At 63.0% G+C, this 26,310-nt stretch overlaps 1 protein-coding gene across 7 annotated transcripts; it reads right to left on the reverse strand.

Moving 5' to 3' along the window:
- Positions 1–96: 96 nt before the first annotated feature.
- On the reverse strand, positions 97–26,215 carry SCRIB (scribble planar cell polarity protein). 7 transcript variants are annotated; one of them, XM_034966823.4, is made up of 37 exons: positions 25,646–26,215; positions 24,429–24,546; positions 24,246–24,324; positions 24,065–24,154; positions 23,898–23,954; positions 23,739–23,802; positions 23,458–23,532; positions 23,245–23,389; positions 22,695–22,813; positions 21,575–21,774; positions 21,335–21,501; positions 21,115–21,245; positions 20,902–21,027; positions 19,981–20,145; positions 19,035–19,454; positions 17,900–17,962; positions 17,271–17,360; positions 16,755–16,832; positions 15,461–15,784; positions 15,283–15,363; positions 14,902–15,174; positions 14,380–14,490; positions 13,981–14,274; positions 13,717–13,905; positions 4,579–4,689; positions 4,436–4,492; positions 4,197–4,271; positions 3,058–3,120; positions 2,146–2,253; positions 1,878–2,037; positions 1,655–1,805; positions 1,390–1,575; positions 1,161–1,303; positions 1,046–1,083; positions 837–911; positions 561–612; positions 97–480 (listed from the first exon to the last, which is right to left on the reverse strand). In XM_034966823.4, the coding sequence occupies exons 1-37, from the start codon at positions 25,802–25,804 to the stop codon at positions 335–337; spliced, it is 4,983 nt and encodes a 1,660-aa protein (XP_034822714.2). In that variant the 5' UTR covers positions 25,805–26,215; the 3' UTR covers positions 97–334. The 7 variants fall into 7 exon arrangements, with proteins under 7 accessions (XP_034822714.2, XP_034822715.2, XP_034822717.2 ...); XM_034966824.2 differs by having other exon boundaries at positions 15,304–15,363; positions 25,646–25,952; XM_034966826.4 differs by lacking the exon at positions 837–911.
- Positions 26,216–26,310: the final 95 nt, after the last annotated feature.

Here is a 26,310-nt window from a genome sequence, read left to right on the forward strand (position 1 = left end):
GGGACGGTGAGGGTGCAGCCCTCGGAGCTCAGCCTGGCCTCGGAGGGCAGGAAGGGTCTGTGCTAGTGGGTGGGGGATGGACAGGCAGACGGGAGGTAAAATGTAGTCAACTTTATTCTCCTTAAACCACAAAATAGAGTCTTTGGTTGTACAAACATCACTAGTTACAGTCTCGCCGAGGTCTCGGCTGGGGTGGGGCAGTTAGTTAGTCACAGGCCAGAAGTCCTGTGGGGTCTCTTTAAAATGCTAACACCCAGGTTAAAAGACTTGGGGCAAGGCTGGTGCTGGAGCTGGCAGGGCCCCCACCCCAAGTCTGGGGGAGGTGCCTGCTCCTCTAGGAGGGCACAGGGCCCAGGCCACGGCGCCCAGGCCTTACGGGGCGGCGGCTGCTGCACAGTGCCACATCTTCAGGGCCCACAGCGCCGGGTGAGGGCCTGCCCAGAAGCACCAGAGCCACTTCTCCATCCTCCTCCTGCGGGCCTGGAGGGCAGGGACAGGTGGGCAGTGAGCTGAGGGCAGCTGGGCTCCTGGGAGCTCACCCCAGCCCGGCCCCAACTCACCAGGGCTGGGAGATGGTTCCAGGGACCTCAACTCCTCAGCAAAGTCCGGTGACTGTGATGGGGAGAGTGTTGGTCAGGCCGGTGCCAGCCCTGCCCCAAACCACCCACGTGGACGGGTGGGCTCCCAGCCCTGAGGCCCACAGAGCCCGGCTGAAGGGGGAGGGGGGTGAAGAGGCAGGGCCACGGCAGAGCGCGGGGAGGCCCTGCGGGAGCGGATAGAGGCGGTGGCAGGCACGGACAGGGTGGCAGGCATGCAGAGGCCTGGAGGCCAGGTACCTGGATGTCATAGACAGGTCTGGAAGAAGGCAGGGCCGCAAAGGCCCTGTAGTCAAACTTCTTTCCAGACAAGGGCTTGAAAGGACAGCGTGAGGGGAGAGGCAGAGAGTGAGAGAAAGGGGGGGGTGAGGGCCACGGGGGTGGGGGCAGGCCAGACCCCACCCCCATGCCTCGGGGGTGAAGGGAAGGCATAGCCACCGGCTCCTCACCAGGCGTCCCGGGGAGGTGCTGGTCTGGGGGCCGAGGTCTGGGGGGACAAGAAGCGGGCATTGGAAGCAGCCCATGCGGCAGGCTGACCCCCCCGACCTGCCCTGACCCACAGACCTTCCACAGGGGTGGGCGACGGGGTGGGCGCAGGGGAAGGGGCCTCGGCCAGTCGCTCCAGGGGCCCCCGCGTGCCCCGGCCTTCCTGGGACCTGCTGAGGACCATCTGTGCTCGGAGAGCGTCCTGTTCCAATGACTTCATCCTGCAGAGAACAGCGAGCAGGGGTGACTTGGGGCAGGAGCAGGGACAGGCAGCAGGGCGGGGCGGGGACCCCACGCAGGGGCTCACCTGGCTGCCCTCCACAGCGCACGCTTCTCGGCCTCCAGGGCCCGGCGCTCGGCAGGGGACAGGGCACGCTCGGGTGCCGGTGGCTCCGGACTCTGCACGCGCAGCCGCTCCTGGTGGCGCCGTTCAGCTTTGGCCGTCCGCACCGGGGCGCTGCCTCCCGGGGGTGGGGGGGACGCTGGGCTCTGCCTGGGGAAGGGACAGGACATGCTGTGGGGGGCAGGGGCACGTGGGGTGAGTAGGAGGCGTCTGGTGGGCGGGTGCTCACCTTGAGGTGGGGCTCGGGCTGGCCCAGGGTGGCTGCTCATCCTCCTGTTCCTCCTCACCCAGCGTCTCCCCGTCCAGGGCGAGCCTCGCTTCGGCCCCAGCCTCTGCCGCCTCCCGCAGCATCTGCGCTCTCTTCTGCTGTAGTTTTCTGGCTGCCGGAGGGCAGGGTGGGTCAGGCCAGGCCAGCCGAGACCCAACCCCCACCCCACTTCCGTGCCCCTCACCTTCCTCCTCCTGCATCTTCCGCAGGTCGTCAGCACCCACCAGGGACACGCGCTTAGGGGGGCCCTCGGCCTGGGGCACGCGCACCTCCAGCTCAAAGTACTTCTGCCGCTCCCGGAAGGACAGCTGCTCCGGGGAGGCTGCAGGCCCAGGCGTGGGGGGCTGGGGGGAGCGGACCTTGAGGTTTGGCCGGCGTTCCTCCGAGATACTGGGGCCCCCGGGCACCCACCCCAACCACGCACAGCAGGGAGGCGTGCTGCCCCCACACACCTGGGCAGGGGCATCCTCAGGCGGGTGAGAAGTGGGCACGGCCGCGAAGGCCCTGTAGGCCTGCTTCACATTGGCGGGCAGCTCATCCGGGGAAGGCGGGGAGGGCGGCTGGGGGGTGGGGCTCTCGTGAGCTATGCTGGGGCAGCTGTCGGGGCTGCAGCTGTGTGCAACTCACCACCAGCTGTCCCCCCGCCTGTCTTTGATCCCCACCCACCATCCTGCTGGGGAAGGAGGCTCTGCCACCCCCACCCACGGGACAGAGCACTCACGGAGTGGGGACAACCTCTGGCCCTGGGGGCTGGGGAGCCCCTTGGCCAGGCCTGAGCCAATGGCTGGATCACCCCTGGTTTTGTCTAAAAAAGGCAGGTGGGGGCGGCGGAGGCAGAGGAGAGCAGGATCAGGGGTTTAAGGCAAGGGACGGGGGTAGAGAGGGGGGTGGGAGAGACAGAGAGAGAGAGACCGACCAACCTGGGTGGGGCTGACATCTTGCCTGTGAGGGGCTGAGCTGGGGCTGGGTCTCATGGGGGCTGCCACCTCCACCCCCACGTGGCAGTGTGTTGGGAGGTGCCAACAGTGGGGGGGCAAGGACCCCCAGACAAAAGGCAGGCAGGGATAAGGTGGGCCCTGGGAGGTGTTGGGCCCGAGACACTGACCAGGGTCTCAGGAGCTTGAGCCCCTCCAGGAACAGCACACTCAGGCCCCCCACCCCATCGCCAGGCAGCTCTGGCCAGGAAAGCGTCCCTGGCCTTCCTCACACAGGAGGCCCCATGGTAGCAGAGGGAAAACCAGAGTCAACAGCACCCCACGCTGGCCCCTGACCCCCCATCCCTGGAGGAGGGGCCCTGTGCACAGCGGCCATCTGCCCTGCCCTCCACCCACCATGGGGCGCACCCGTTAACTTGGGACACTCACCTGCTGGCCGCTAGGGGAGCAGGGAGATTCAGCCATCTTCCCTCCAGCTGCTCCAGACGGTACCTGGAGGAGTAGGCAGTGGGTGGGGTGAGGCTGGGCAGGGCTGTGGCCCCCGACCAGGAGGGACTGGGGGCCCTGGGGCTTGCCTAAAAGCTACAGCAGCTCTTCAGTTCCCCAACCTGACTATAGCCCAAGGGATGCCCCAGACACTCGGTCAGCACGGAGGGGCTCGTCCCCGTTCCCACAGGATGCGGGGGCCTGGGCTGGGCAGCTGCTGTCTCCATGGCAGTGTGCTGGCTGGAGCTTTGCAGGAGAGATGGGAGCAGACAGGACAGCCGGAGAAGAGAGCAGGGAGGGCTCAGGGGAGGGGCCAGGGACAGAGGTGATGGTGGGGAGCCCCTACTTGTGGTGTGCAGCCCTCAGGGCTCAGTGGCGCCCTGACTGCTGCCCCCATGGCTGTGCTGTTGTTCATGAGGATGAAGGGCCTCCTGGAAGCCTCCCTCTTAGCGCTGCCCATGGCCAGAGGAGGCAGGGTCAGTACCCAAGAGCCCCCGAATGCGCTGCCTCAGACCCAGGCCCTGCCTGGCCCCTCACCACCACCCCACCGCTTGGGCAAGGGTCTGCCGGAGCCACCCCTCAGCACTCACGTTCGGTGGGGCTGGTGGGGCGCACCCTCTGGGAGGGTTATTTGTATCTCTAAGGGGAGGGATGGGCCTGCACATCCTCCTGCCTGTCCCCAGCACCCACCCCTCCAGCTGCTCCAGCCTGTCCTCCCCTTGGTGACATGTGCCTGCCCAATCCCCCAGGAGCCTCCGCCTCCAGCTCGCACCCTCTGGGGCTGGGCAGCCCCAGCAGCAGCAGGTGAAGCTCTTGCACCACCACTAGAGGGATGCCTCGGCCTGTGTCACCCATCCGCAGCTCAGGGTGTGTGGGTGGGGCAGCACCAACATGGCTTGGGTTGAGAATGAGGGTGATAAGCATGTGCCAGGCTGGGGTAGCCTGCAGGTCAGACGTGGCCTCCTCCCACCCCAGCCCCCGCCCAAAGGTTCCCTCCCGGATGGCCCTGGCGTTTGTCCTGGGGTGGCCGATGAACAGGACAACAGGACGGAGGTGGGGGGCACTGCACACTGGGCACTCACCCTCTGCACGCTGCCAGCGCTGGGCACGGCAGCCAGGGCGCGGTAGTCCAGCTTCAGGGGCTGCAGACCCCGACCCTGGGGGCAGAGTGAACACAGCACTAGCAGGGGTAGCTCCGTGGCAGCACCCGGCCAGCACAGGGCAGGAGAGGGGGTCCTGGGGATTACTACCCAGCACCCCACAGGCAATGTGCACCCCGCTCCAGTGCCCTGATGTGAGGGAGTGGGGCAACCACACTCACTGCGGCTTCTGTGGCCTCGGGCCCCCAGTGCAGGGTCTGTCCAGGCAGCTCCTTCTCCTGTGAGCAGAGCAGAGCAGACCCGTCAGGCACCACCGGCCTCGGGCTCCCTGGCCCTGGGGCTGCCGGCTGCAGGCACCTCTGACCTTGCCTGGGCCCTCAGGGCTCAGCTCCCGGTCGATGGAAGAGATGCTCTCCAGGCTGTTCCGGTGGCCGATGCCTGCCGCAAAGGGGTTGGCAATGACACCTGGGGACACCTGAGAAGAGGGGTGTGGGCTAAGAAGGGGGGACTGCAACCCGGGGTCCCACCTCTAGGGCAGGCTGGGGCCCCAGCCCAGAATAGTCAGCAACGGTGAACCCAGGAGCCGTGTCCCTGGGCAGGGCTGACCGCGTGGCTGGGGCAGCCTTGGAGGGCACTCTGCTGGGCCCCCCAGGACGCTGCAGCACTGTCCCCGGCTGGTCCCCATCACAGCTCACAGGGCTGCCGTGGACGTGGTCACGTCTGCACTAGGCGAGACTGTGAAGTAGCATGATGCCTGCCACTTTGCTGACTGTATAAAGTCACCCCCAGGAAGAGCTGACAGCCACCAAGATGGGGGAAAGAGGGGCGTGAGTAGCAGGCACTGGAACTGATGGGGCAGAACGGCCCCCTCGGGTGGAAAGGCTGGCTCCAGACCCCGGCATGAGTGCTGGGCAGGGATTCTGAAACAAGGGACACCATGCAGGAGGCCCGGCCAGCTCTGCACTCCCCAGAGCTCAATCACCTGTCCCAAGCCAGAGACTGGCAGGGCGGAGGGGAAGTCTAGAAAGGAAAGGCACTCAGATAGCTCAGGCAGGGCAGAGGGGGGTGAGGAGACAGGGCCAGGACAGGCAGGGGCTTCTGGTTGGGCACAAGATGTACTTGAATCCTGAGCCTGGGGTTAACACGGGCAGACGGAACCATGGGAAGAGCTGACTTCCAAGCCCACGGGGGGCAACGGGACTGCTTCAAACCTCCACCCCCAGCAGCAGCCAGAAGCAGCAGAGGCAGCACAGTGGACAGAGGCATTGCTCACCGCCCTCATCACAGACGGGGTCCCTGCGAAATCGAGGAGCTCTCAGTGTGGCCTCAAGGACAAACCCAGCCCTGTACTGTTGGTTAAAAACACAGCTGAAATGGTAAGGGGCAGGCAAAGAGATGCCAGGCAAACACACGGGAGGCACAGGGAGGGGCTGCTCAGGCCGGGGGAGAAAGGGTGTGAGTTCAGAGCTGTCGAGCAGGCAGACAGATGCCGTCACCACAGAAGATGCTGTTTACAATGATGATACAGTCATCAACTGTAAGCGCTCAACAAGGAAGCAGCTAAACACAGAAAGCAAAGACTAGAAACGCGAGTGTCGTAAAAGCACAGTTACACAGGGAGACTTAGCTACGTCTCTTTCAGACTCACAGAACTACCGGGACAAACAACAAACAAGGTGCCTGTCTTCTCAGTTTCTGAAATAACAAGTCAAAAAGCCACTGGGCAGGTCCAAGAGAGGCAGGGGGCCTGGCAGAGTGGGAAGCAAGGTCCCAGGCAGCCCGGCCTCTCATGTCAGAGAGAGCTGTTCAAACACAGAAAAGGCAGACCTGGGTGCTGACTCCGACAGCCACTAGGAGCTCACCCTCTTCTACTGTTCCAAGAATAACCCTGGGAATGACCGGCATACCCTCCAGCTCTGGCCCCCAGGAGGTCCTGAGATGACACCCCAAGAACGCTGGGTCCAGGGCCAGACCACAGCTTCTAAATGTCACTCTCCACTAAAAGGATCCAGCGCTCCTGAGAGAAAGGGGCGACTCCAGGGCTGGGCAGGGTATGGAGAGAAGCCCAGCACATCCTGGAGGCAGAAGGTGAGGGGCTGCTGAGAGAGGGGAGGTCGTGTCAGAATGCCTCAGGTCCTCAAGCCCCTTCCGTGGGCCAAGGCTGGGACAATTTGAACATCAAAATAAATTACGATGGTAAAAGGCTGTCGCCCATGAAATAAAATGGAAGCTCACTTGTTAATGAAATGGACTCCCTTGTGAGCTCACGTGAACAGGGAAGCAGACACACATCAACTGGGAGAAGGGAAGGCTCGGTGGCAGGAAGCTGCCTGATGAGTATGGGAGTGGTGGGTCAGGAATGTCACCAACCACCTTGGGGCCCGCTCAGAACCATCAAGGTGCTGAGGCTCACAGACGAAGCTGGATGAGAAACAGCCTGTTATATGCTCTCAAAGCACCTTCCACACTTGCTGATTTCAAGGGGCAGGAGTAACTGTGGGGGGAAACCTGGCTGACCCCACGGTTCAGAGCATCACCAGTGAGCCCTGGTGGTAGGCACAGAGACACGTGGTAGCTCCATGATAATCCCGGCCAAGATGCACACGCTGAAGCCTGTGAGGACATCAGACCCAGCGTGTGGGCAATCACTGCAGGCAGGGCCTACGCCCAGCAGAAGCGTCAAGGTCAGAGGAATCAGCAAAGACAGAGGCACGCTCCGACCGAAGGAGACTAGAGGGATGCGGTGGCCAAGCCCCACAGGGACCGGGCCGCGCCCTTCCACGACGGAGCACGACCCCGGCGCAGTGGGTGAGCCATGAATAGGGCTGAGTGTCAGAGATTCTTTGTCCTGTTTTTGCAACTTTTCTCTTAAGTTTAAAATTCATTTATGTATGTGCTTACATTTTTCAAAGAGAAACAAATGGCAGAATAAACCAAAACTAATAAAGATGGTAGTCTCGGAGCAGAGAGATGGAGGCCGGTCTTCTGAAGTGATTCTATATAACTTCAACTTTGGAACCACGTGAAGATTTACACAATTAAGAAACAGATTTTTTTTGGTGGCAGACGCCTGTAATCCCAGCTGCTCGGGAGGCTGAGGCAGGAGAATCGCTTGAACCCGGGAGGTGGAGGTTGCAATGAGCCGAGATCGTGCCACTGCACTCCAGCTTGGGAAACAGAGTGAGACTCCGTCTCAAAAAAAAACAAAAAACAGATTTTTAAAAAGTTACCCTAAAAGCTAAAATGAGTCAGCCCGACTGTGTTATCAGCTTGGTAGCAAAACCACAGAATGATCTCAAGTGGCTGAGAACACAGGATGTGGACTGTACGTCCCAGGCAGGGTGAACCCTCAGGAAGCAGCCGCCGGAACTCGGCCCCTCTCCACGCTCCTGCTCTCAGTCGTACCACTGGTGTCACTGTTTCTGTTTTTTAGAGTCTGTCTTGCTCAGGCTGGACTCAAATTCCTGGGCTCGAGCGATCCTCCTGTTTCAGCCTCCTGAGTACCTGCGACTACAGGCCATGTGCCACCACACTCAGTTCATTTTGAAATTAAGGAATTAAGGAAAGATTTTATGAGAAAAAGTATAAAATTACAGAAGTTAGTAAAAACCCTGCAATCTTAAATGAGTTAAATGTAACAGGACAAACTCAGGACTTTTTCTCTTTCTGAAAACATCCACCTCTCAGCCTCCATCTGCTGCAGAGGCCACAGAGCAGCAAAGGCAGTGCCTGAGTCCTGAGCACGCCTGGCCCAGGGTTATAGGAGCCCTACCCCCAGCTCCCACCGAGAGGGGCCAGGTCCCACAGCTAGGAGCCCTACCCCCAGCTCCCACCGAGAGGGGCCAGGTCCCACGGCTAGGAGCCCTACCCCCAGCTCCCACCGAGAGGGGCCAGGTCCCACGGCTAGGAGCCCTACACCCAGCTCCGAGAGGGGCCAGGTCCACGGCTAGGAGCCCTACACCCAGCTCCCACCGAGAGGGGCCAGGTCCCACGGCTAGGAGCCCTACACCCAGCTCCCACCGAGAGGGGCCAGGTCCACGGCTAGGAGCCCTACACCCAGCTCCCACCGACAGGGGCCAGGTCCCACGGCTAGGAGCCCTACACCCAGCTCCCACCGAGAGGGGCCAGGTCCCACGGCTAGGAGCCCTACACCCAGCTCCCACCGACAGGGGCCAGGTCCCACGGCTAGGAGCCCTACACCCAGCTCCCACCGAGAGGGGCCAGGTCCCACGGCTAGGAGCCCTACACCCAGCTCCCACCGAGAGGGGCCAGGTCCCACGGCTAGGAGCCCTACACCCAGCTCCGAGAGGGGCCAGGTCCACGGCTAGGAACCCTACACCCAGCTCCCACCGAGAGGGGCCAGGTCCCACACAAAAATGTTGGAATCCAGGGCCGGGGCAGGAAGTACAAAGAATGCCCCGTCAAAGCAGCTGGGGAATGATGGGGTCATGCCACAGGGATGCGGGGTCTTGCTGCCTGATCAAGGGACATCAAGGGAACGCTGTGTTGAAACCCATCAGGAAAATAAAGACTCAAGTTCACGAAAACCCTAAAAACAGAAAGACACCTCAGGAACCACCTTTGGAAGATTCCAGGGCCCCAGCCTGTTATTCTAAAAACTAACAAATGGAAGAACCAAGCATTTCATCTTCCTAGGTCTTTCCTGCAGGAGCTCACATCAGGACAGAAACAGAGCTAGTGATCTCTTCTTTACAGACATATCTACAGAAAAGTTAACAGCCAGAGATGCAGAGGGAAAGACTGAAGGATTCTTCCTGAGAGCGTAAATCGAGGAAATGCCAAAAGAAAGGGCAGTCTCTTCTGAAGTTTAATTTTTAATGGTGATGATGACAAGGGAGAGGTGGTCCTGACCAGCAGTCAGAAGCTGGCTCTGACAAGCCCATCAACACACAGGACCCTGGTCAGCGTGACCAGGAGGAAGAGGATGCGGACAGCAGGGCCGAGGGGGAGGTGGCCGCAGAGGAGGGGCCCAGTGGGAGAGGACTTGCGTCCTCATGCCAAACACGCGGGGTAGCGGGCGAGTCTCTCAGACAGCGCACACCCACCTAGGTTTGCGCAGGGGTCGGCGCTGACCATGGCGAGGCAGGTCGTTACTGAATCAATCCTCTCGACCCCGAGAAGCAGGCACTGCGGGTGACCCATTGTACAGACGAGGAGACTGAGGAGTAAAGTCAAGGCCCGACAGCAAGTGAGGGCCAGGCTTAGATGGACTGTGCACGACCCCTAAAAATGCACCAGTCCTAGAAAGCAGGAGACTTAGGCTCTGACAGACAGACATGGGCCGTAGAAAGCAGGAGACGTAGGCTCTGACAGACAGACATGGGCCGTAGAAAGCAGGAGACGTAAGCTCTGACAGACAGACATGGGCCGTAGAAAGCAGGAGACGTAAGCTCTGACAGACAGACATGGGCCGTAGAAAGCAGGAGACGTAGGCTCTGACAGACAGACATGGGCCGTAGAAAGCAGGAGACGTAAGCTCTGACAGACAGACATGGGCCGTAGAAAGAAGGAGACGTAAGCTCTGACAGACAGACATGGGCCGTAGAAAGCAGGAGACGTAAGCTCTGACACACAGACATGGGCCGTAGAAAGCAGGAGACGTAGGCTCTGACACACAGACACGGGCCACTGCTCCAGAGTGCTAGGGACATGCAGGCAGCTCCTGAGCCAATGCCAAGATGGGCTCGCAGAGTGAGAAGAAAGTTACAGAACCCAGTGGGCAAACCGATGCCCACAGGGCCAGGCAGACAAACACAGATGAGTCCGGTGGCCTGAGTTTCAGAAAAATGGGGAAGGGTCATGAATTGAAGCCCCCCCCCCCCACCCATGCTCTGGAGTCAGAAACACAGATGGTCCTGTGGGAGCACCAGCCTGGCTGTGCCACGTCCTCTGAGCTTTCTGTGAGAAGCCAGGAAGCCAGACATGGCGTGGACTCCTGATGTGTGAGACCCCAGCTCCTCTCTCTCAAGCCCCAAGCCCGCTGATGAAACCTCCATGGGCTGAACCAACCCTACTTAGCAGATAAGAGGACTTCAGAAAACTCAACACCCGCTTCAGATAACAATTCTTACAGGTTATAAATAGAAACAGCCCCCCCTCCATTTAAAAAATGTTGTAAGAGAGTCTACAGCAAACGTCACAGTACAAGATGAAAGTCCCTCAGAGATGAGTACAAGACAAGCCCACCTCCACAGGACCAGGGGCTCTGCGGGAGGGGACAAGGGAGAGGCCCGAAGGGGGAAGGGCGGCCAGGCTTCTGCCAGGGGGTGAAGCAGATTTACAAATCCAGGTGAGGATTTATAAGAATTACTAGGAAAGCAAGAGCCACCGGGGACACCCTAGAGAAAAACTCGACATAAGATAACCCCAAGGCTGGGCGCAGGGCTCACGCCTGGAAGGCTAGCACTTTGGGAGGTCAAGGCAGGCAGATCACTTGAGCCCAGGAGCTGAAGACCAGCCTAGGCAACATGACAAAACCCCGTTTCTACAGAAAACTTTAAAACAATGAGCCAGGTGTGGTGGCGCAGGTGTAGTCCCAGCTACTTGGGAGGCTGAGGTGGGAGGATCGCTTGAGCCCGGCAGGTTGAGCCTGCGGCGTGCAGCGACTGTGCCACTACTCCAGCCTGGGTGACAGAGCGAGACCCTTTCCGCTTGAGCCCGGCAGGTTGAGCCTGCGGCGTGCAGCGACTGTGCCACTACTCCAGCCTGGGTGACAGAGCGAGACCCTTTCCGCTTGAGCCCGGCAGGTTGAGCCTGCGGCGTGCAGCGACTGTGCCACTACTCCAGCCTGGGTGACAGAGCGAGACCCTTTCCGCTTGAGCCCGGCAGGTTGAGCCTGCGGCGTGCAGCGACTGTGCCACTACTCCAGCCTGGGTGACAGAGCGAGACCCTTTCCGCTTGAGCCCGGCAGGTTGAGCCTGCGGCATGCAGCAACTGTGCCACTACTCCAGCCTGGGTGACAGAGCGAGACCCTTTCTCAAAATATGTACATACATACACGTATGTGAAATCCCAGAATTCCAGTCGGTTTCTGCACAGAACTTGGCAGGTTCATTCGTAAGAGAAAACACATGACAATAGAAACTTTTCAAGACAAGAAAAAGGAGTGGGTGACTTTGCCCATTAGGATTAGGCATGAAACCTGCTACAAAGTGAGAGACTTAAATGCGTGGCATTGGCCCAGAAGTAGCTCACAACTCACTGGGACCAAGTCCAGAAACAGGGCTTGGAGCCTACAGGAACTGAACACAATGAGGCCACATTTCCCCCAAATCACTGGGGAAGCGACAGACTATTCAGTCAATACTGTGGGGACAGCTATGCATCCAGTTACTTGCAAAGCAATTCCAGGGCTGGGCATGGGGACATGGCTTGAGCGCGGGAGGTGGAGGCTGCAGTGAGCTGTGATTGTGTCACCACACTCCAGCCTAGGCGACAAGCGAGACCTCGTCAAAGCAATTCCAGGTGGACCACGGAGCTATGTGTTGTTTAAACTTCCAGAAATACTAGAAGAAAACATGACAATGTTTTTGTAATCTTGCAGTAAGGGAAGATCTTCCCAAGGAAAAAACCAGAATCCAGAAGTCATAAAGGACTCAGAAGACTTAATTTGAAAACTTAGATTTTTGTAACTCAAAAGATCCCATTTTTTTTAAAGGAAAAGATAAGCAACCGCTGCAGAAAAACACACCTGTACCCACAGAACAAAGATGAGCAGCCAGGGTGCTGGACGGAAGCCAGGGTGACAACGGAGGGCAAGGGCAGTGCTGGGGCGGACAGCGAGCCCCCGGAAAGACGGAAGGACATGGGAAAGAGGTAGCGGTGACGGGGAAGGGGAGCTGGATGGCAGCTCTCAGCCCCACTGCTCGGGACCCCTGGCTTGCCCGACGCGGCAGAAATGGTATCTGCCCCCAACACCAGGGAGGGTGTGGAGGTGGCTCTGTCCGTGGCTGGCCGGAGTGTGAGGTCTGAGACCCCTGCCCCTCCTATACCGACATGTCACGGCAGGCTCGTGGGGGACCCGGCCAGATGCAAGGACAACCTGTGGCCGACAGCAGCGCGGCACGCCGGCTGCAGACATGGCACTAGCCCTGCCTTCTGCATACCTAGCTCTTCCCTGAGGGAGCTCGCTCCCTCTCTAATAAAAACTTCACGAGTAAATATATCGAATGAAACGTGTTTAGATACACATTTAAAATAATAAAAGGCAAGGCCCTCTCTGAGAACCAGGTGGTCCAGGGCTCGAGTCCTCAGATAAATCCTTCCCCAGAAACCACCAGGACTCCCTCAAGGACAGGAGGGGAGGTGGGTGAGGGCCAGCCCGGGGCCAACCCCAAGCTCAACATCCAGCTGTGGAGCAAAAACAACGAATGCAGACCCACTTCCCGCCAAGGGGCCCCCACGTTGGCTGTGGGTCAGGACACTCTGTGACTGTCAGCCTGGCAGAAAGCCACCATCCCAGAGACCCCTTGCAGGACAGAACCAATGTGAGGGGCCGCCCCATCCCAGAGGCTGTTACAGAGAGGAGGCCATGTGTGTGCCGGTGGGGAGTGGTGACAGCCACCTGCCCCCTGTGGACCTGTGTGACCAGCAGGGACACCCTCTGGGAGGAGCAGATGGCCCCTCCAGGTGAAGGACCAGGCATCCACCCAGCTTCAGCCGTGGGCGCTGGCCCTCCCGGGACCCACCCTCTTGTGGCCCTGCAGCCCACTCCAGTGGGAAGCCAGCCTGCACGCCCTGGCGCCAGTGAAGAACCCCTGGAAACTGCTGAGGCCTGCTGCAGGGCCCCTGGGATGGCATGGAGAAGAAGACGGAAGGGAGATGGGAGTCCCGAGACAGGCCAGGCTTGTCCAGGATCCAGGCCGTGCTGGTGGGGAGGACTCCTGGGGCCCCACCTCGCATCCCAACTCCCCGTCTGGGCTTCTGCTCTGGAGTCCAGGAAGGGACGGACCAGCAGTTGGGCAGGAGATCTTGGGTAGGGAGTTCTCTGTTGAGGGGTCACCAGAGGGGCTCCCTGGAGTCACGGCCCAGGGATGGGCTGAGAGGAGCAAGGTGCCACTAGGCACAGGAGCGGGGACCCTCAGCGTCCCAAGGCGTCTGCCTGGCTGGTGGGCTTTGGGCAGGGCTTGGAGCCATCCCTGAGCAGCCTGATGGGACTCCGCAGGAGTCGCCAGTGCTCAGCTTCTTTTAGGACCAGACCACGTAGTGCGTCCCAAACACACGCCCCTCCCGCCATCCGTTCACGTGCCTCGTCCTACTTGGACTGGGCCTCTGGACAGCTCGATGAGCCGGAGCTCAGCAGAAAGGGAAGGCAGGGCCCTCCGCCCACAGCTCCCCAGCCCGCACGGCTGATGCAGAGCCGCAGAGCACCTCCCAGACCCAGAGGCAGAGGGCCCGTCGCCTGCCCCGAGAGGTGTCAGCGGCTCACAACACCTTGGGCTGGGCCAGAGGGAGGCCCGGTCCCCGGGGCGGGATCGCTAACCTCCAGGGCTGCGGCGGTGCTGGCCTCGAAGCCGTCACAGACCAGCACGGTGAGGGTGTCGCCCACACTGCGGAGCAGCTGCACCGCCTCGCCGTGCGTCAGGCCCAGCAGGCTCTGCTGGTTCACCTCCAACAGCCGCAAACCCACACGCAGCCGACCGTCGCGCCCGGCTGCCCCCGTGGGGCTCACCTGTGGGGAGACGTGGTATGGGAGAGACCTGTTGGGGGGTGGGGCCCAGGGCGGGCTGGGGTGGGGGGGGCTCACCTTGGAGATGAAAATGCCCTCGTCTGTGGGGTCGCGGGGGTTGCCAGCGTGGCCCCTGGCACCCCCGCGGATGCTGATGCCCAGCCTCTCCCCAGGTGCCTTCTGGATGCACAGTTCCCGTAGGCCCGGGGGTGCCGGGTCCCTCCGCACCAGCAGCGACAGCTCCAGGCAGGGCCGGAGCAGGGCACTGACTGCTTCTTGGTGCGTGGCATCCCGCACGTCTTGCCCGTTCACTGCCAGGATGCGGTCCCCAACCCGCAGGCCGCTGCGAGCGGCCAGGCCCCGCGGGAGCACCTGTCAGGGAGGAGGGTGGCAGCTGGTGGCTGAGGCCGCGCTGACCTGCGCTGGTACCTGGGATGGGTACGCCTCTCACAGAACTGCCTGGAAGGGCCGCCCTACCTTGGAGATGAACACACCAGGCTCCTGGACACCAAACGGGTGGCTGGAATGGTCGGAGCCTCCGACAATGCTAAGCCCCAGAGGGCCCCCAGCTCTTGGCAGACGGATCTCCTGGGGATTTAGGGCGGGACAAGGACAGGCCTCGGTCAGGACAGGGAAAGGGTGTGGGAGGGCTCCCAAGAGTCCGTCCCGGTCCTTGGGGATGGCGGGCGGGGGCTGCCCTAATGCCCACGGGGATTTCTGCGCCACCAGTGTTCTGCTGCCCAGGCAGGCACGCAGCGTGAGGACAATATCCTTGCTGACTGAGGCCATGTGGCCAGCCAGGAGACTGTGTAAAGGGGACCATACTGAGGAGTCTGGCTGTGGGGCAGAGCCCCAGCCTCAAGGGGCTGCAGGGGAAAGGGCGAGCAGGCCGGCTTCCCACCTGGAGTGGGCTGCAAGGCCATAAGAGAGCAGGTCCTGGGAAGGCCAGTGCCCACGGCTGAAGCTGGGTGGGTGCCTGGGTGGGGGCTTGTGTCTCACCTCCACTGGGTATGGCCCTTCCAACGCGGCGGCCAGCAGGCTGGGGGCCAGGCTCGGCAACCCAGGCTCCCCGGGGGTGGCAGTGGTTATGCTGGTGGTGGTGGTGCTGGTGGTGGCAACGGCAGCGGTGGGGGGTGAGGAATGTGGCAGAGGGCTGGGAGGAAGAGGGCCCCCAGCCTCCCGCTCCAACAGCAGGGCGATGGTGGGGGAGGCAGCAGTCAGCAGGGAGACGGCGTGGTCATGCCTGGCCTCAGTCACGTCCACTCCATTAATCTGTGAGAGCGCGCCCGAATCAGGGAGGCCCAAGGGCAGGAGGCGACAGAGGGCGCGGGGCGGGGCAGGGGGCATGGGTGGGTGGGGCGGGGCCCCATCCCCACTCACAGAGAGGACGCGGTCGCCAACCTGCAGTGTGCCCGCGCGGTGAGCAGCACCGCCCTCGGCAATGCGGGAGACGAAGATGCCCTGCAGGGGAGGGTGAAGCAGGCAGGGCTGCCGGTGAGGCTGGAGTGCGGCTGTCAGCTCTAGAGCAGCCCTCCCCGGCCCTGGGCCCCAGCCTCACCGCATCACCAGCCCTGTAGGGTGTGGAGCCTTTCCCACCAGCAATGCTGAAGCCCAGCCCCCTCTCGCTGCGTGCCAGGCAGGCCACGTGGCGCTGACGGAGGGGCCCGGGGCTCTCAGGCGGGAGCAGGGGCAGGCGCAGCCCCCCTCCCCGCCGCTCTCGGGGGCTGTAATCATCCTCAGGCCGCAGAGGCGTGATGGTGACCGCGTTCTCAGGCTCCACCATGCGCTCCCGCCACACTCGCATCTGCACGGCAGTGCCGGCCCCCCGGAGCGCCTCCACGGCCTCGTGGTGCTCGGCGCCCTGCAGAGCCACACCATTCACCTGCGGGCCAGAGACCACGTGCGTGTCAGGACCCAGTGCGGCCACGGACAGCCACGTGCTGGGGGCTCCACACGCTCCCTCCAGGATGGGGAGACTGAGGCACAGGGCGAGGGGAAAGGCCCCAGGTGCTGACATCACCCTAGACCTTTAGCCACAAGGTTCCTCGTGGGCACCGACCCCTCCCCTACCAGGTCCTCTGAAACCCGGTGTGGGAAGCCCTAGGGCCAGGACACACACTGGCCACGGGAGGCAAGCAGATGCCCCCACGGCCAGGCCACACACGGCCCCGCTCCTGGATACCTCCGGCCCATCTGCGCAGCCCAACACACACCTAAGGTCGCTGGGTTACTGACCCACACCCCCACCCCAACACCCAGGAACAGCAGTTCCCACGCAAAGGTCAGGAGAGCTGAGCAGCAGGCGCAGCATATGAGCCCTGGGCAGACGCCTCCTGGCTGGGCTTCAGGGCCCTCACCTGCCCTCAGTGTGTCCCTACAAGAAGGGTACATGCCTCTTCAGAGCCCCCGGATGCCCGTGCCCCGGCTGAACAGCTAGGTGTCCAGGTGGGGGCTCCAGGGCTCCCGTACAGGGTCCAAACCCCACCAGACCTGCCAGTAGCCTGACCCCTCTCGGTCAGCCCAGGAGCAGCCCCTCCTGGAGAGGCCACTGTGCCAGGTGCAGCTGCTGCCCTACCCACTGGTAGAAAAACACACCTGTACCCACAGAACAAAGATGAGCAATCAGGGCGCTGGATGGGAGCCAGGGTGACAACGGAAAGCCCAGGTGGCTCTTGCCCAGGTGATTCTCTCCTGGGGTTTACAGGTTCCGTGGCTTCACCCGGAAGTCTGGGTGTCCTGTGCTTGGAACTCTTGGGGAGGCCGGGAGAAGGCAGCCAAGCACCCTAATACCAGGGACCATGTACCTCCAGACGGCACAGCTGCCACTCGGGGCGGAGAGGTTGCCGACTCACCTCCAGGAGCTTGTCACCCACACGGACTCCAGCCCGGGCCGCAGGGCCTTCCTCGGACACCCGAGAGATGAATATGCCCTAGGGCACAGACACGAGCTTGGCAGGGGCCAGGGAGACGGGCCCGCATTCCTGCTCCTTCTGCAGAAGACCCAGGAGGGGAAGACCCACTCCCAGCAGCCCCTAGCCCTGGCCAGCAGGAGGACTAAGCTCTAGCCACTGTGGGATCCTGAGTGCCAGGGGGTTAGAAGGAGCAGGTCAGCCCCGAGAAAGGGCTCGTGGCCCCAGGCCTGGTGCACAGGCAGCTGGTGAGAGAAGGAGGGCTGCGAAGGGAAGACAGACCCAGGCACCCTCAGGTTGCTCTTGGACTTCGGGATCCCACAACAGTTGGTGCCTTGGGCCCAGCCCGTGTCCCCAGAGCATGTGAGTGTTCTCGGGCAAGGGGCCTGTGTGCCATCAGTGTGAACTGTGGTGGGGCAGGCCAGTGGCAGCGGAAAGGCCCTCCTAGGCAGTGCTCACCTCGTCGTCCCCCTTATAGGGTGTGGAGCCCTTGCCACCCGCAATGCTGATGCCCAGGCCCCCAGTCTGCCGCAGGATGGTGAGGGTCAGCTGGAAACAGAACAGACAGGGTGTCTAGGAAGGGCCGCAGTGGGGCTGCCTGTGCTCTCTGCAGGAGAACCCACCAGCACGCAGACGCCATTTCTGGCTCTTCCCTGGGCAGCTGAATGGGGCCTCATGCCACTCACCAGCCAGGGCCAGCCCAGACGCCAGCTGGAGAAGCCCCGAGACCCCAGCAGGAGGGCACTGCTCTGCAGAGCGTGGTGGGCTGGGGCTTGCCCACCTCTGGGTGATGGCGGCCCGAGGCCCCCCTGCCACCCTTGAGTGAGGACTGCCCTGCCTCTGCAGGCAGGTAAGGCTCAGAGCACCACAGGCGGCTGATTGGAGCTGGACCAGCCTCTCCGCTCACCCCTGCCAAGACGGGCTGCCCCAGGCAGGAGGTGTCCTGATCCTGGAGCCCAGCTGGATCTGAGAGCTCTTTTGGGAGGGATCTGCGCTCAAGCAACAGGGGCGGGGAGAGGCGTGAGCCCACAGCCCGGGAAGCAAGGCCAGCAGCGGCCCGGCCAGAGTGCAGAGCGAGCAGTACAGACCTCTTCCTCCTCAATGCGAGCAGGCTCTATCAGCAGGTTATTGGCCTGGTCAAACGACACCCCCTGTTAGGACAGGACCAGTGAGGCATGCAGGTTAGCCACCGCCAAGACCACCACCGCCGCCTCACCCAGCCCCCGCCACGAGCAGAAAGGACAGAGGAGACCACAGCAAGCTCCCTTGACTGCCCTGGCACGGGCGCCTCCATCCTGGAGGCGTGAGTCACACCACACACCTGGGGACAAGCGGGGCTCCAGAGCTGAGCGGAGTCCCACCCGGCTGTCCCTGCTGTGGCCCCTCCGGGCCCCCTCAGCTATCATGCCACTGGCCCACACTCAGGGTCGGAGTGTCATCAAGGGCAGGGATAGTGAGACCCGGGGACTCCCCCTGGAATCTGAGTTTGCCCAGAGAGCAGGTGAGACCCTTTGTGACCCATGGAGAGGAGACTTGAGGGCCAGGGAGGGACACACTGGTGCCCCGAAGGCCTGTGTGGCACCTCAGGAGGGCCCGACAAGGCAAAGAGCCATCAGGGCCTCGGGCCTGCAGTGCCCAACACAGAGAGGATCCCAGGAGAGCCCAGTGATCTTGGGAGAGGAACAGACCCTACCCTGGGACCACGACACGTGCAGACAGGCCCTGGAGACCCACAAAGAGTGGGCAGCCATGCTTGACTTCTGTCAACTCCGTGCCCGCCAGCAGGTCAGGCAAATACTGGCCAGCAGAGCTGCCTCTGGCACGGAGACCAACGCCAGGGCAGGCCTGGGGTCCAAGCATGGACTGAGACCAACGCCAGGGCAGGCCTGGGGTCCAAGCATGGACTGAGACCAACGCCAGGGCAGGCCTAGGGTCCAAGCATGGACTGAGACCAACGCCAGGGCAGGCCTAGGGTCCAAGCATGGACTGAGACCAATGCCAGGGCAGGCCTGGGCCCCAAGCATGGACTGAGACCAATGCCAGGGCAGGCCTGGGGTCTGGTGAGAGTGGCCGCGATGCCGACTGTGGAGCACACGTGTCCACCACCTTCTCCAGGTGGCCAGGGGCCAGCGGGTCAGGCCTCGGCCCTGCTCCTGCCGCAGCCCTGGGTGCCCAGGAGGGCCAGGGGAATCTGGGTCAGGCAGGGGTGAGGCTGACACCAACCTTGACAGAGGGCGCAGAAACCACGGCCCCCTCCTTGTCCTCCTCCTCAGTGCTGGCCTCTTCCTCTTCAGCCCTGTTTTCCTCCTCCTCCTCCTCTTCCTCCTCCTCCCGAGGACTACCCTCTTCCTCCTCCTCCTCCTCCTCCTGGGCCTGAGGAGCCCAGGGTGCGTGGGGGCCATTGTGCCAGCCCCCGGGAGCCACAGGGCCCTCCCCATCAGGCTGCATGCCCTGCAGCAGAGCCACAACGGCCTCGGGCTGGGGCAGCTTGGAGATTTTGAAGTGCTTTTTGTAGTGAGGCGTGTCCTTGCGGATGAGCCGCTGCCTCCCGCCTGGCAGGGTCCAGGGGGCCTCAGGCTGCCCCTCCTCGATCTCCCTGTCATCCCCGGGCAGCAGTGCGTCCTCTGCGAAATGCACCGTGGGCTGTGCGGACAAAAGGGTGAGGGTGGCCCCAGCTCTGTGGCTGTGCTTCCACAGGAAGACCCTACTAAACAGTGTGGCCACAGACGGGCTCCGAAAGCCTCCCTGCCACACAAAGACTCAGCACTAACTGCCCAGTGAGGGGCGCGTGTCTCAGCCCTGAGAAAGGCTGAAGACCAGGGGCTCATCCTGGAGACACGCAGCGCCCCAGGTGGAAACGAAGGGGTGCGCCAAGGCCTCACACCGGGGAGCCCACAGGGGGTCAGAAGAGAGTCCAGGGTGGGGGTGGGCTCTGTGAGCCCAGCCGTCAGGGGAGACCTTCACCCCGCCTAGGGAGGCAGCTCTCCAGGGCACCCCCAGCAGCACGGCCCTGCACCACCCGCAGCCACTCTGTACAGGGCAGCTCCCCGAAGCATCAGCAGGGCCCAGCCACTGCCTGCACCAAAACCGATCCCAGCTGAGGCCCTGCAGGGGAGGCAGCCCCCACCCAGCAGGCGCAGCCTCCTGCCTCCTTCCTGCCAATCCACACCTCCTGGTAGTCCTCTTCGGTGTCCTCCCCGCCAGCAGTCGTGGCTTCCTGCTGGCTCCCACCCTGTGCCTCAGCCGATGGGCCCTCGGGCTCAGCCTCAGAGACTGTGCTGGCAGATGGGCGAGAGTCTTCACTCAGGCCAGACTCGGCACTCAGCCGCTTCTCCTGCGGCGGGAAGTGGGGTCAGGCTTCGACGGAGCTCCCGACTCACAGGCTGGCCACCTGGGATGCCCCCCACGTGGCAGGCCTTCCCTGAGCTTCCCACTGCCCCGACCAGGCACCGTTAACAGGCTCACACCCTCGCAGCTGCTCCCTGTCCCAGCCTGCAAGGAAGCCACACGCCTCCAAAGCCTAGGGTGGACAAAGCCATGGTTCCACAGCCCAGCCCCAAGGAAAGCCTTTCCTAAAACAAACAAGGACCACACAAGTTCCCAGGAAAATCCCAGCGTGATATGAACCTCCTCCCCTCCCATGCACGGCCCCACACACCCTACCCCAGCCCAGATCACTGGTTCTGCTGCACCCAAAAACCCACAGCACGCATGTCACAGCTCTGAGTGAGAACAGTCAGGCCTGCTCTCAGTCCCAAACCCCTTCCCAGGTGCCGATGACATCCACGGCAGTTCCACCAGAGACCCTACCCCACAACCAAACCCCATTCCCTGTGCTCCCAGGCACACCCACCACTGGTTCTCCCCATACTCCAGCCCCACAGACCTGCCCTGCACGACCCGCACGTCCACCCTGGCACCCTTCACCCAGCTGGCCCTGCAGCTCCATGTCCCTGAACCCTGTCACCAGCCTCATCTCCTGCTCCTTCTCTGTGCTGCCCTGGCCCTCACAGCCCCACTCCCAGGATGGACCGGACCACCACAGCTCCCGGGGCAGTGGCCCGCCAGGTTGCCATGGCTCCATGCCCACCTCCTCCGCAGGCAAGGGCGACCCAGAGTCTGGCTGGCAAGGGCAGGCATCGCTCCGCCGCCCCTCGATGCTCCTCTTCATCACCTTGAGCTCGCTGGGGTGAGGTGTGGCCCGGCGCTGTAGGCCCTGTGGTAGGGGTAGGGACAAGGATGAGCAGCAGCCACAGGGCAGGGGTCAGGCAGAGGTTCGCCCCCTAGATCCCCACCCTCATACCCGCTTCTCAGCTGCAGCTTCCTCAGCGTCCTCATCACCTATAGGGGCCTCCAGGAACTGGATGACGCTGACGCGGCTCGGCGGGGCATCGCTCCAGGTCTCCGAGAGGCTCCCCTGCTGCCCAGCATCCTCTGCAGCAGGTGAGCGTCAGGACCCAGGCTAGTCCCCAAGCCCTTCCTGAGAGCCACCCCGCGCTAAGCACCAGTTGCCAACAACCTACCGAGGCTGGGTGGGGGCTGCTGGGGCAGCAAGTAGCAGGTGAGCACCTTCTCGCCGGTCCGGGCATCATCCTCCGTCTGGAACCGGAGCATGGGCTGCGCCTGGTTCTCTGCCAGCCACAGGGCCTTGAGATTGAGGTGGGTGAGCGCGAACGGCAGACTCTGCAGGCTGCGGGCCGGGCGGGCACAGTCAGCAGGCGTCGGGGCCACGGTTAGGCCCGTGGGGCAAGGCTGGCACTCACCGGTTCCCCGCCACGTCCAGCACGTGCAGCTCTGCCGTGTGGGCCAGCTCTGGTGGCAGAACGGCCAGGCGGTTGTCCCTCAAGGAGAGGACGCTGAGTGCCACACAGCCCCCGATCTCGGGCGGCAGTGCCTCGAGGTGGTTCCGGTCCACGTTGAGGTTGGTTAGCTTAGTCAGCTTTCCCAGGGAGCGGGGCAGGGCCTGGCCAAGAAGAGGAGGTCAGAGGACGCTAGGGGCTTGCTGGGGGTGGGAAGGAGATGACAGCCCCTGGCAGGAGGGCACAGACACCCCAGGCCAGCTCCATCCAGGGTCCCTCACAGCCCCGGGAGACCGGGACAAGGACCTGACCACAGAAGCTGTCTCCACCCCACTTCGTGCCCTCTGCTCCCCAAGCTCTGCCCACTGCCCTCAGCCTTCAGTCCCCACCACCAAAACACCCCACCAGGTCATCCCTGACCCTCTCCCATGGGTGCCCTGGACTGACCTGCGAGGCTGCGCCCTGTGAGCCTGTCTGGTGCCCCACTGGTCTGCCCTGTCATCCCTAGGGCTCCCCAGGCCCCCAGTTCCAGCCTGCCTGCTCAGGGCCAGCCCCTTCCCAGGGCCCTGAACCCCAGAGTCCCTTTCTCCATCTCCCCAGTGAGGAACCCCCATGGAAACTCCCATGAACACCCTCCCCACGGCTAGCTCCTGTTTCCCAGCCTGGGGATGGGGATAGCAACACCACCGTCCCGAACCGTGGCCTGGGGCCTCAGCTTGCCCTGCTTTGTGAGAGGCAGGCAGACGCCCCTGGGGAGCAGCCTGCTCTCCATCTGTCTTCCCTACAGACAAGTAAGTTCCCATTCCTGCCTCTTCTGTAACCACTCCCCAGTGTTACAACATACACCGATAAACACGAGACCTAGATTCTTCACGGTAAACGGCAAAGGCCCCTGCCCTGGCCTCACTGCCCCGCCTCACCTCCGGCCAGCATGCTCCCCCTCTGACAAGAGAAGAGCCCTTCCTGAGTGGCTCCACGTCAGGCTGCCACCAGCACCCCCCAGCAGCACACACAGGCTGATGCCCTGTCCTTGTTCTGCACCCCTGACGGCCCCATCCTTTCTGCCTCCCGAGCCAGACCCTACCATCAGCAGGTTCTCCGTGAGGATCAGCTCAGAGAGGTTCTCACAGTCCCCGATGGCCTCAGTCACCTCGCACAGCCGATTCTGGTCTACCTTTAGGATGGATAGCTGCTTCAGCTGACCTGGCGTCGGGGAAACAGGGGGACAAGGCTGAGCATGGTCCCCAGACGTGCCTTACCCACCTGGCCAGAAGCGCCCTCAAGGCAGATAGCAAGGCCCCCAGCCCCTCTTGCCGCCGCCGTACTTCGGGAGGACCCTACCTACCTTGCCCCCACAAGCCTGACCCAACCTCCTTCGAGAAAACACCAGGCCCCAGTGGCACTGCCACCCTTCCGCCCTCACAGACTCCACCGCCCCCTCCAGCACCACCAACTGCCTCCTCAGCCTTCTGGGCTGCCCCAGGGTCCCACCTCCCCTCCCCAGGGACAGCTCCCAGAGCCTGGGCACACTCAGGATCCTCCCGTGTTCCACACCACACACAGCCCCGACGCCCCACGCTCCTCCCAGGGCCAGGCTCCGTGTGCCCCACCCAGGCACCCCCAGGCACACTAACCGATGCCATCGGGCAGCCTCCGCAGCAGGTTCTGGGACAGCAGCAGGTCAGTGAGCAGCACCAGCCCGCCGAGCTCAGCAGGCAGCTCCTCCAGCCGGTTTTCCGACACGTCCAGGCACACCAGGCGCCGCAGGTTCCCGAGCTCCTGCAGGCGGGCAGAGAGTCAGAGCGCGGATGGGCACGAAGCAGGGGGCCAGCCCCACCCTGACTCACCGGGGGCAGTGCTGACAGCTGGTTCCGGTCAAGCCACAGCTCCCGAAGATTGGGCAGAGCCCCCAGAGTGTCTGGCTGCAAGAAGGAACAGAGAGAATAGTGACTATGAGGCAAAGCCTCCTACTGCACCGTGCTCAAGAGACTATACGCCCCCACACCCAGCTCCCACCCGCCTGCCCTTCCGAGGTGCCCCTTGCTGTCGGATCTGCTCGCTGTCCCCTTCTTTGCCCTTGCTTCCGTGGCCCGCCCTCCGGTCTCTGCCCTGTCAGGCCTCCACGCACCAGCACTTCCAGATCGTTGCCTCCCAGATCCAGCTGTTCCAGCTTGACCAGAAATGACAGGGACCTGCAGAGGAAGCAGGGTGGAGGTGTGGCCACGCAGCCCTGGTCCCTGGGCTGTGGCCCTCCCCTGGCTGTTAGGAGAATGCCTGTCACACTCACGCTGGCAGGGACTTGAGCAGGTTCTCCCGGAGCTCCAGGGTCACCAGGTTGGCGAGGCTGAAAGAGAGACCAGGCGCTGGGGCAAAAGGAAGGAAAGCAGTGGCGGCAGGGGCAGGGCCAATCCAAGTCCCCCACCCCACCCTAGCTCCACCTGAGAAGGCACTCACTTGCCCACGTCCCCGGGCAGTGCCTGCAGAGACACATCATTCAGGGCCAGGTGAGCCAGGCTGCGCAGCTGAGTGAAGCCATCAGGGAGCCTGGATGGGAGGAAGCAGAGGCCCTCGGATGACCAGTCCAGGGCTGTGGGACCCATAGCCCCTACCGACCCCACCACAGGCTGCCACCCACCTGGAGAGGGGGTTCCCACTGAAGTCCGCGATCTCCAGAGCCTTGCAGAACTTGATGCTCTCCGGGATCTCAGGGATATCTGTCACAGAGGGTCACAGAGGACAGATGCCATGGCCTGCAGGACGTCTGCAGCCCCAGCGGACACTCCCCAGACCCCACCCAGCCCCTGCCCAGGCTCCCCACCGTTCCGGGACACGTCCAGCTCCACCAGCTGCATGAAGTTGGCCACCTCGGGAGGCAACCGCTGGATCTCGTTGTCGCTCAGGCCCAGCTTGCGCAAGTTCAGCAGCCGGAAAAAAGGCTGTGGGCAGGGAGGACACGGACTCTGTGGCAGAGACCACTCCAGAGCAGAGAAGAGCTCCTGGACACGTGAGTGTCACAAGTCAAGGGTCCCTAGGCCTCTGTCTGCTCCAGGTCACACCGGGTCCTGGGGTCTAACCACGACACCCCATTTGTGGCAAAAAAAGGAAAGAAACACACGGTGCACACGCCCACTGTGGCTGCCTCCCTCTACTCTTCACACCAGCCTCCACTCTGAGAAGACACCTGCTGACGACCAGACAAAGCCCCAATCCTCTGCCCTGTGTCTTACCTCAGGGCCCACCCAGCCCCTGAACCACTTCTGCCACCCTCCAGGGGCCCACACTGGCCTCTGCTACTGCATCCCGACAACAAGCCTGGCCTGGTTCTGCAGCAAGAACTCAGTAAACGCTCCCCACAATAACACAGTACCACAGGCACAGTGCTATGCGCGAGGCCTGCAGGTGGCCACAGAGGACCGAGCTGTCACTGCCACGGCCAGAACAGGGTCACATTCTTTGGGACACCCAACCCCTAGGTACTAATCACCCAGCACCCCATCTCCAGGAAAGAGATACTTTTTAATCTGCTTTCTCCAGCCTCCTTTCTTGTAGCAGCCTTAGGAGAGCACCTGACCACGAGAAGCAAGGGCAAAGAAAGGGGGACAGCGAACAGATCCGAGAGCAAAGAGTACATCAAAAGGGCTCCCCCACTCACCCCTGCACCCAGCAAAAAAGGAGAGGAGGTCGGGACCCCACCTCCAGAGCGGCCCAAGAAGCTAGTACTCATCAGCCACCTGAATCCAAGTTCCACCCTAACCCCATCCACCTCCCTGAATCCCCACGGGTTTCACTCTGAGGCTCCGCCTCCAGGCTCGGTGACAATCGCTATCCCCAGGCAAGCACCTGATGACCGCTGCCACCTGCGCCAGCCAGGGCGGCTGGGAGAGAAGGGTGGGGCTGGCTGGGGTGGGGACCTGGCCAGTGCAAACCAGAAGGGCCGGCTGGAGGCTGCGGTGGCTCGCCCGGGCAGATTCTGCCGCCGGAGGAATCAGGGGCTGGGGGCGCGCCTTTGGGCGGCAGGTGCGGGCGGCCGCTCACCTTGGGCAGCTCGCGCAGCTGGTTGGCGTCGAGCAGCAGCTCCTCCAGGCTGCGGCTGTAGCGGTAGATCTCCTCCGGCACGGCCTGCAGCGAACAGTGCCGCTTGTCCACCGACTCCACGTGCCGGTTGCAGCGCCACAGCGGGATGCACTTGAGCATGGTGCGGGTGGGCGGCGCGGGCTCCGGCGGCGGCGCTCGGCGGGCTCGGGGCCGGGGGGCGGGGCTCAGTCCGCATGGGCGCCGCGCATGGGGAGGGGGCGCAGGCAGGGGGCGGGCCGCCCGAGACTGGACGGGGACGCGGCCGCGGCCGGCGCGGGGCCCGGCTCGCGCTCGGAACGCGCGGAACGCTCGGACTGCGGGCCTGGGCAGGGGGCGCGGCCTGGCGGGTCTCAGACTCTTAGGAAGCGCGGGGAGCGGCGGCGGCGGCGGCTCCGCATCCCGCTTGGTCCTGCTCAGCTCGTCCCGCCCGCTCGTCCGCCCGCTGTGCCGCACCGGAACCGCCGCTGCCCGCCGGACTGCCCCGCCGACACCCACCCGGCCGCCGCGCAGCCCGTCGGGAAGCCGAGTCCCGCCCTCGCCGCCTAACACGCCCGGACTGCGGCCCCCAGAAGGCCCCGCGCGCCGCCGCCTCTGAGGACCCGTAGCGGCACCGCGCAAAGCGTGCC

Source organism: Pan paniscus, chromosome 7 (genome assembly GCF_029289425.2).
Source record: "Pan paniscus chromosome 7, NHGRI_mPanPan1-v2.0_pri, whole genome shotgun sequence".
NCBI lineage: Eukaryota > Metazoa > Chordata > Mammalia > Primates > Hominidae > Pan > Pan paniscus.

Excerpts from the sequence above, each read along its gene's own strand:
- SCRIB (XM_034966823.4), bottom strand. The coding sequence starts at position 25,804 with ATGCTCAAGTGCATCCCGCTGTGGCGCTGCAACCGGCACGTGGAGTCG. Across the intron at positions 4,493-4,578 it reads GCCCTGAGGGCCCAGGCAAG|GAGAAGGAGCTGCCTGGACA; the intron begins GTCAGAGGTGCC and ends CTCTGCTCACAG. Across the intron at positions 481-560 it reads GGAACCATCTCCCAGCCCTG|GCCCGCAGGAGGAGGATGGA; the intron begins GTGAGTTGGGGC and ends CCTGCCCTCCAG.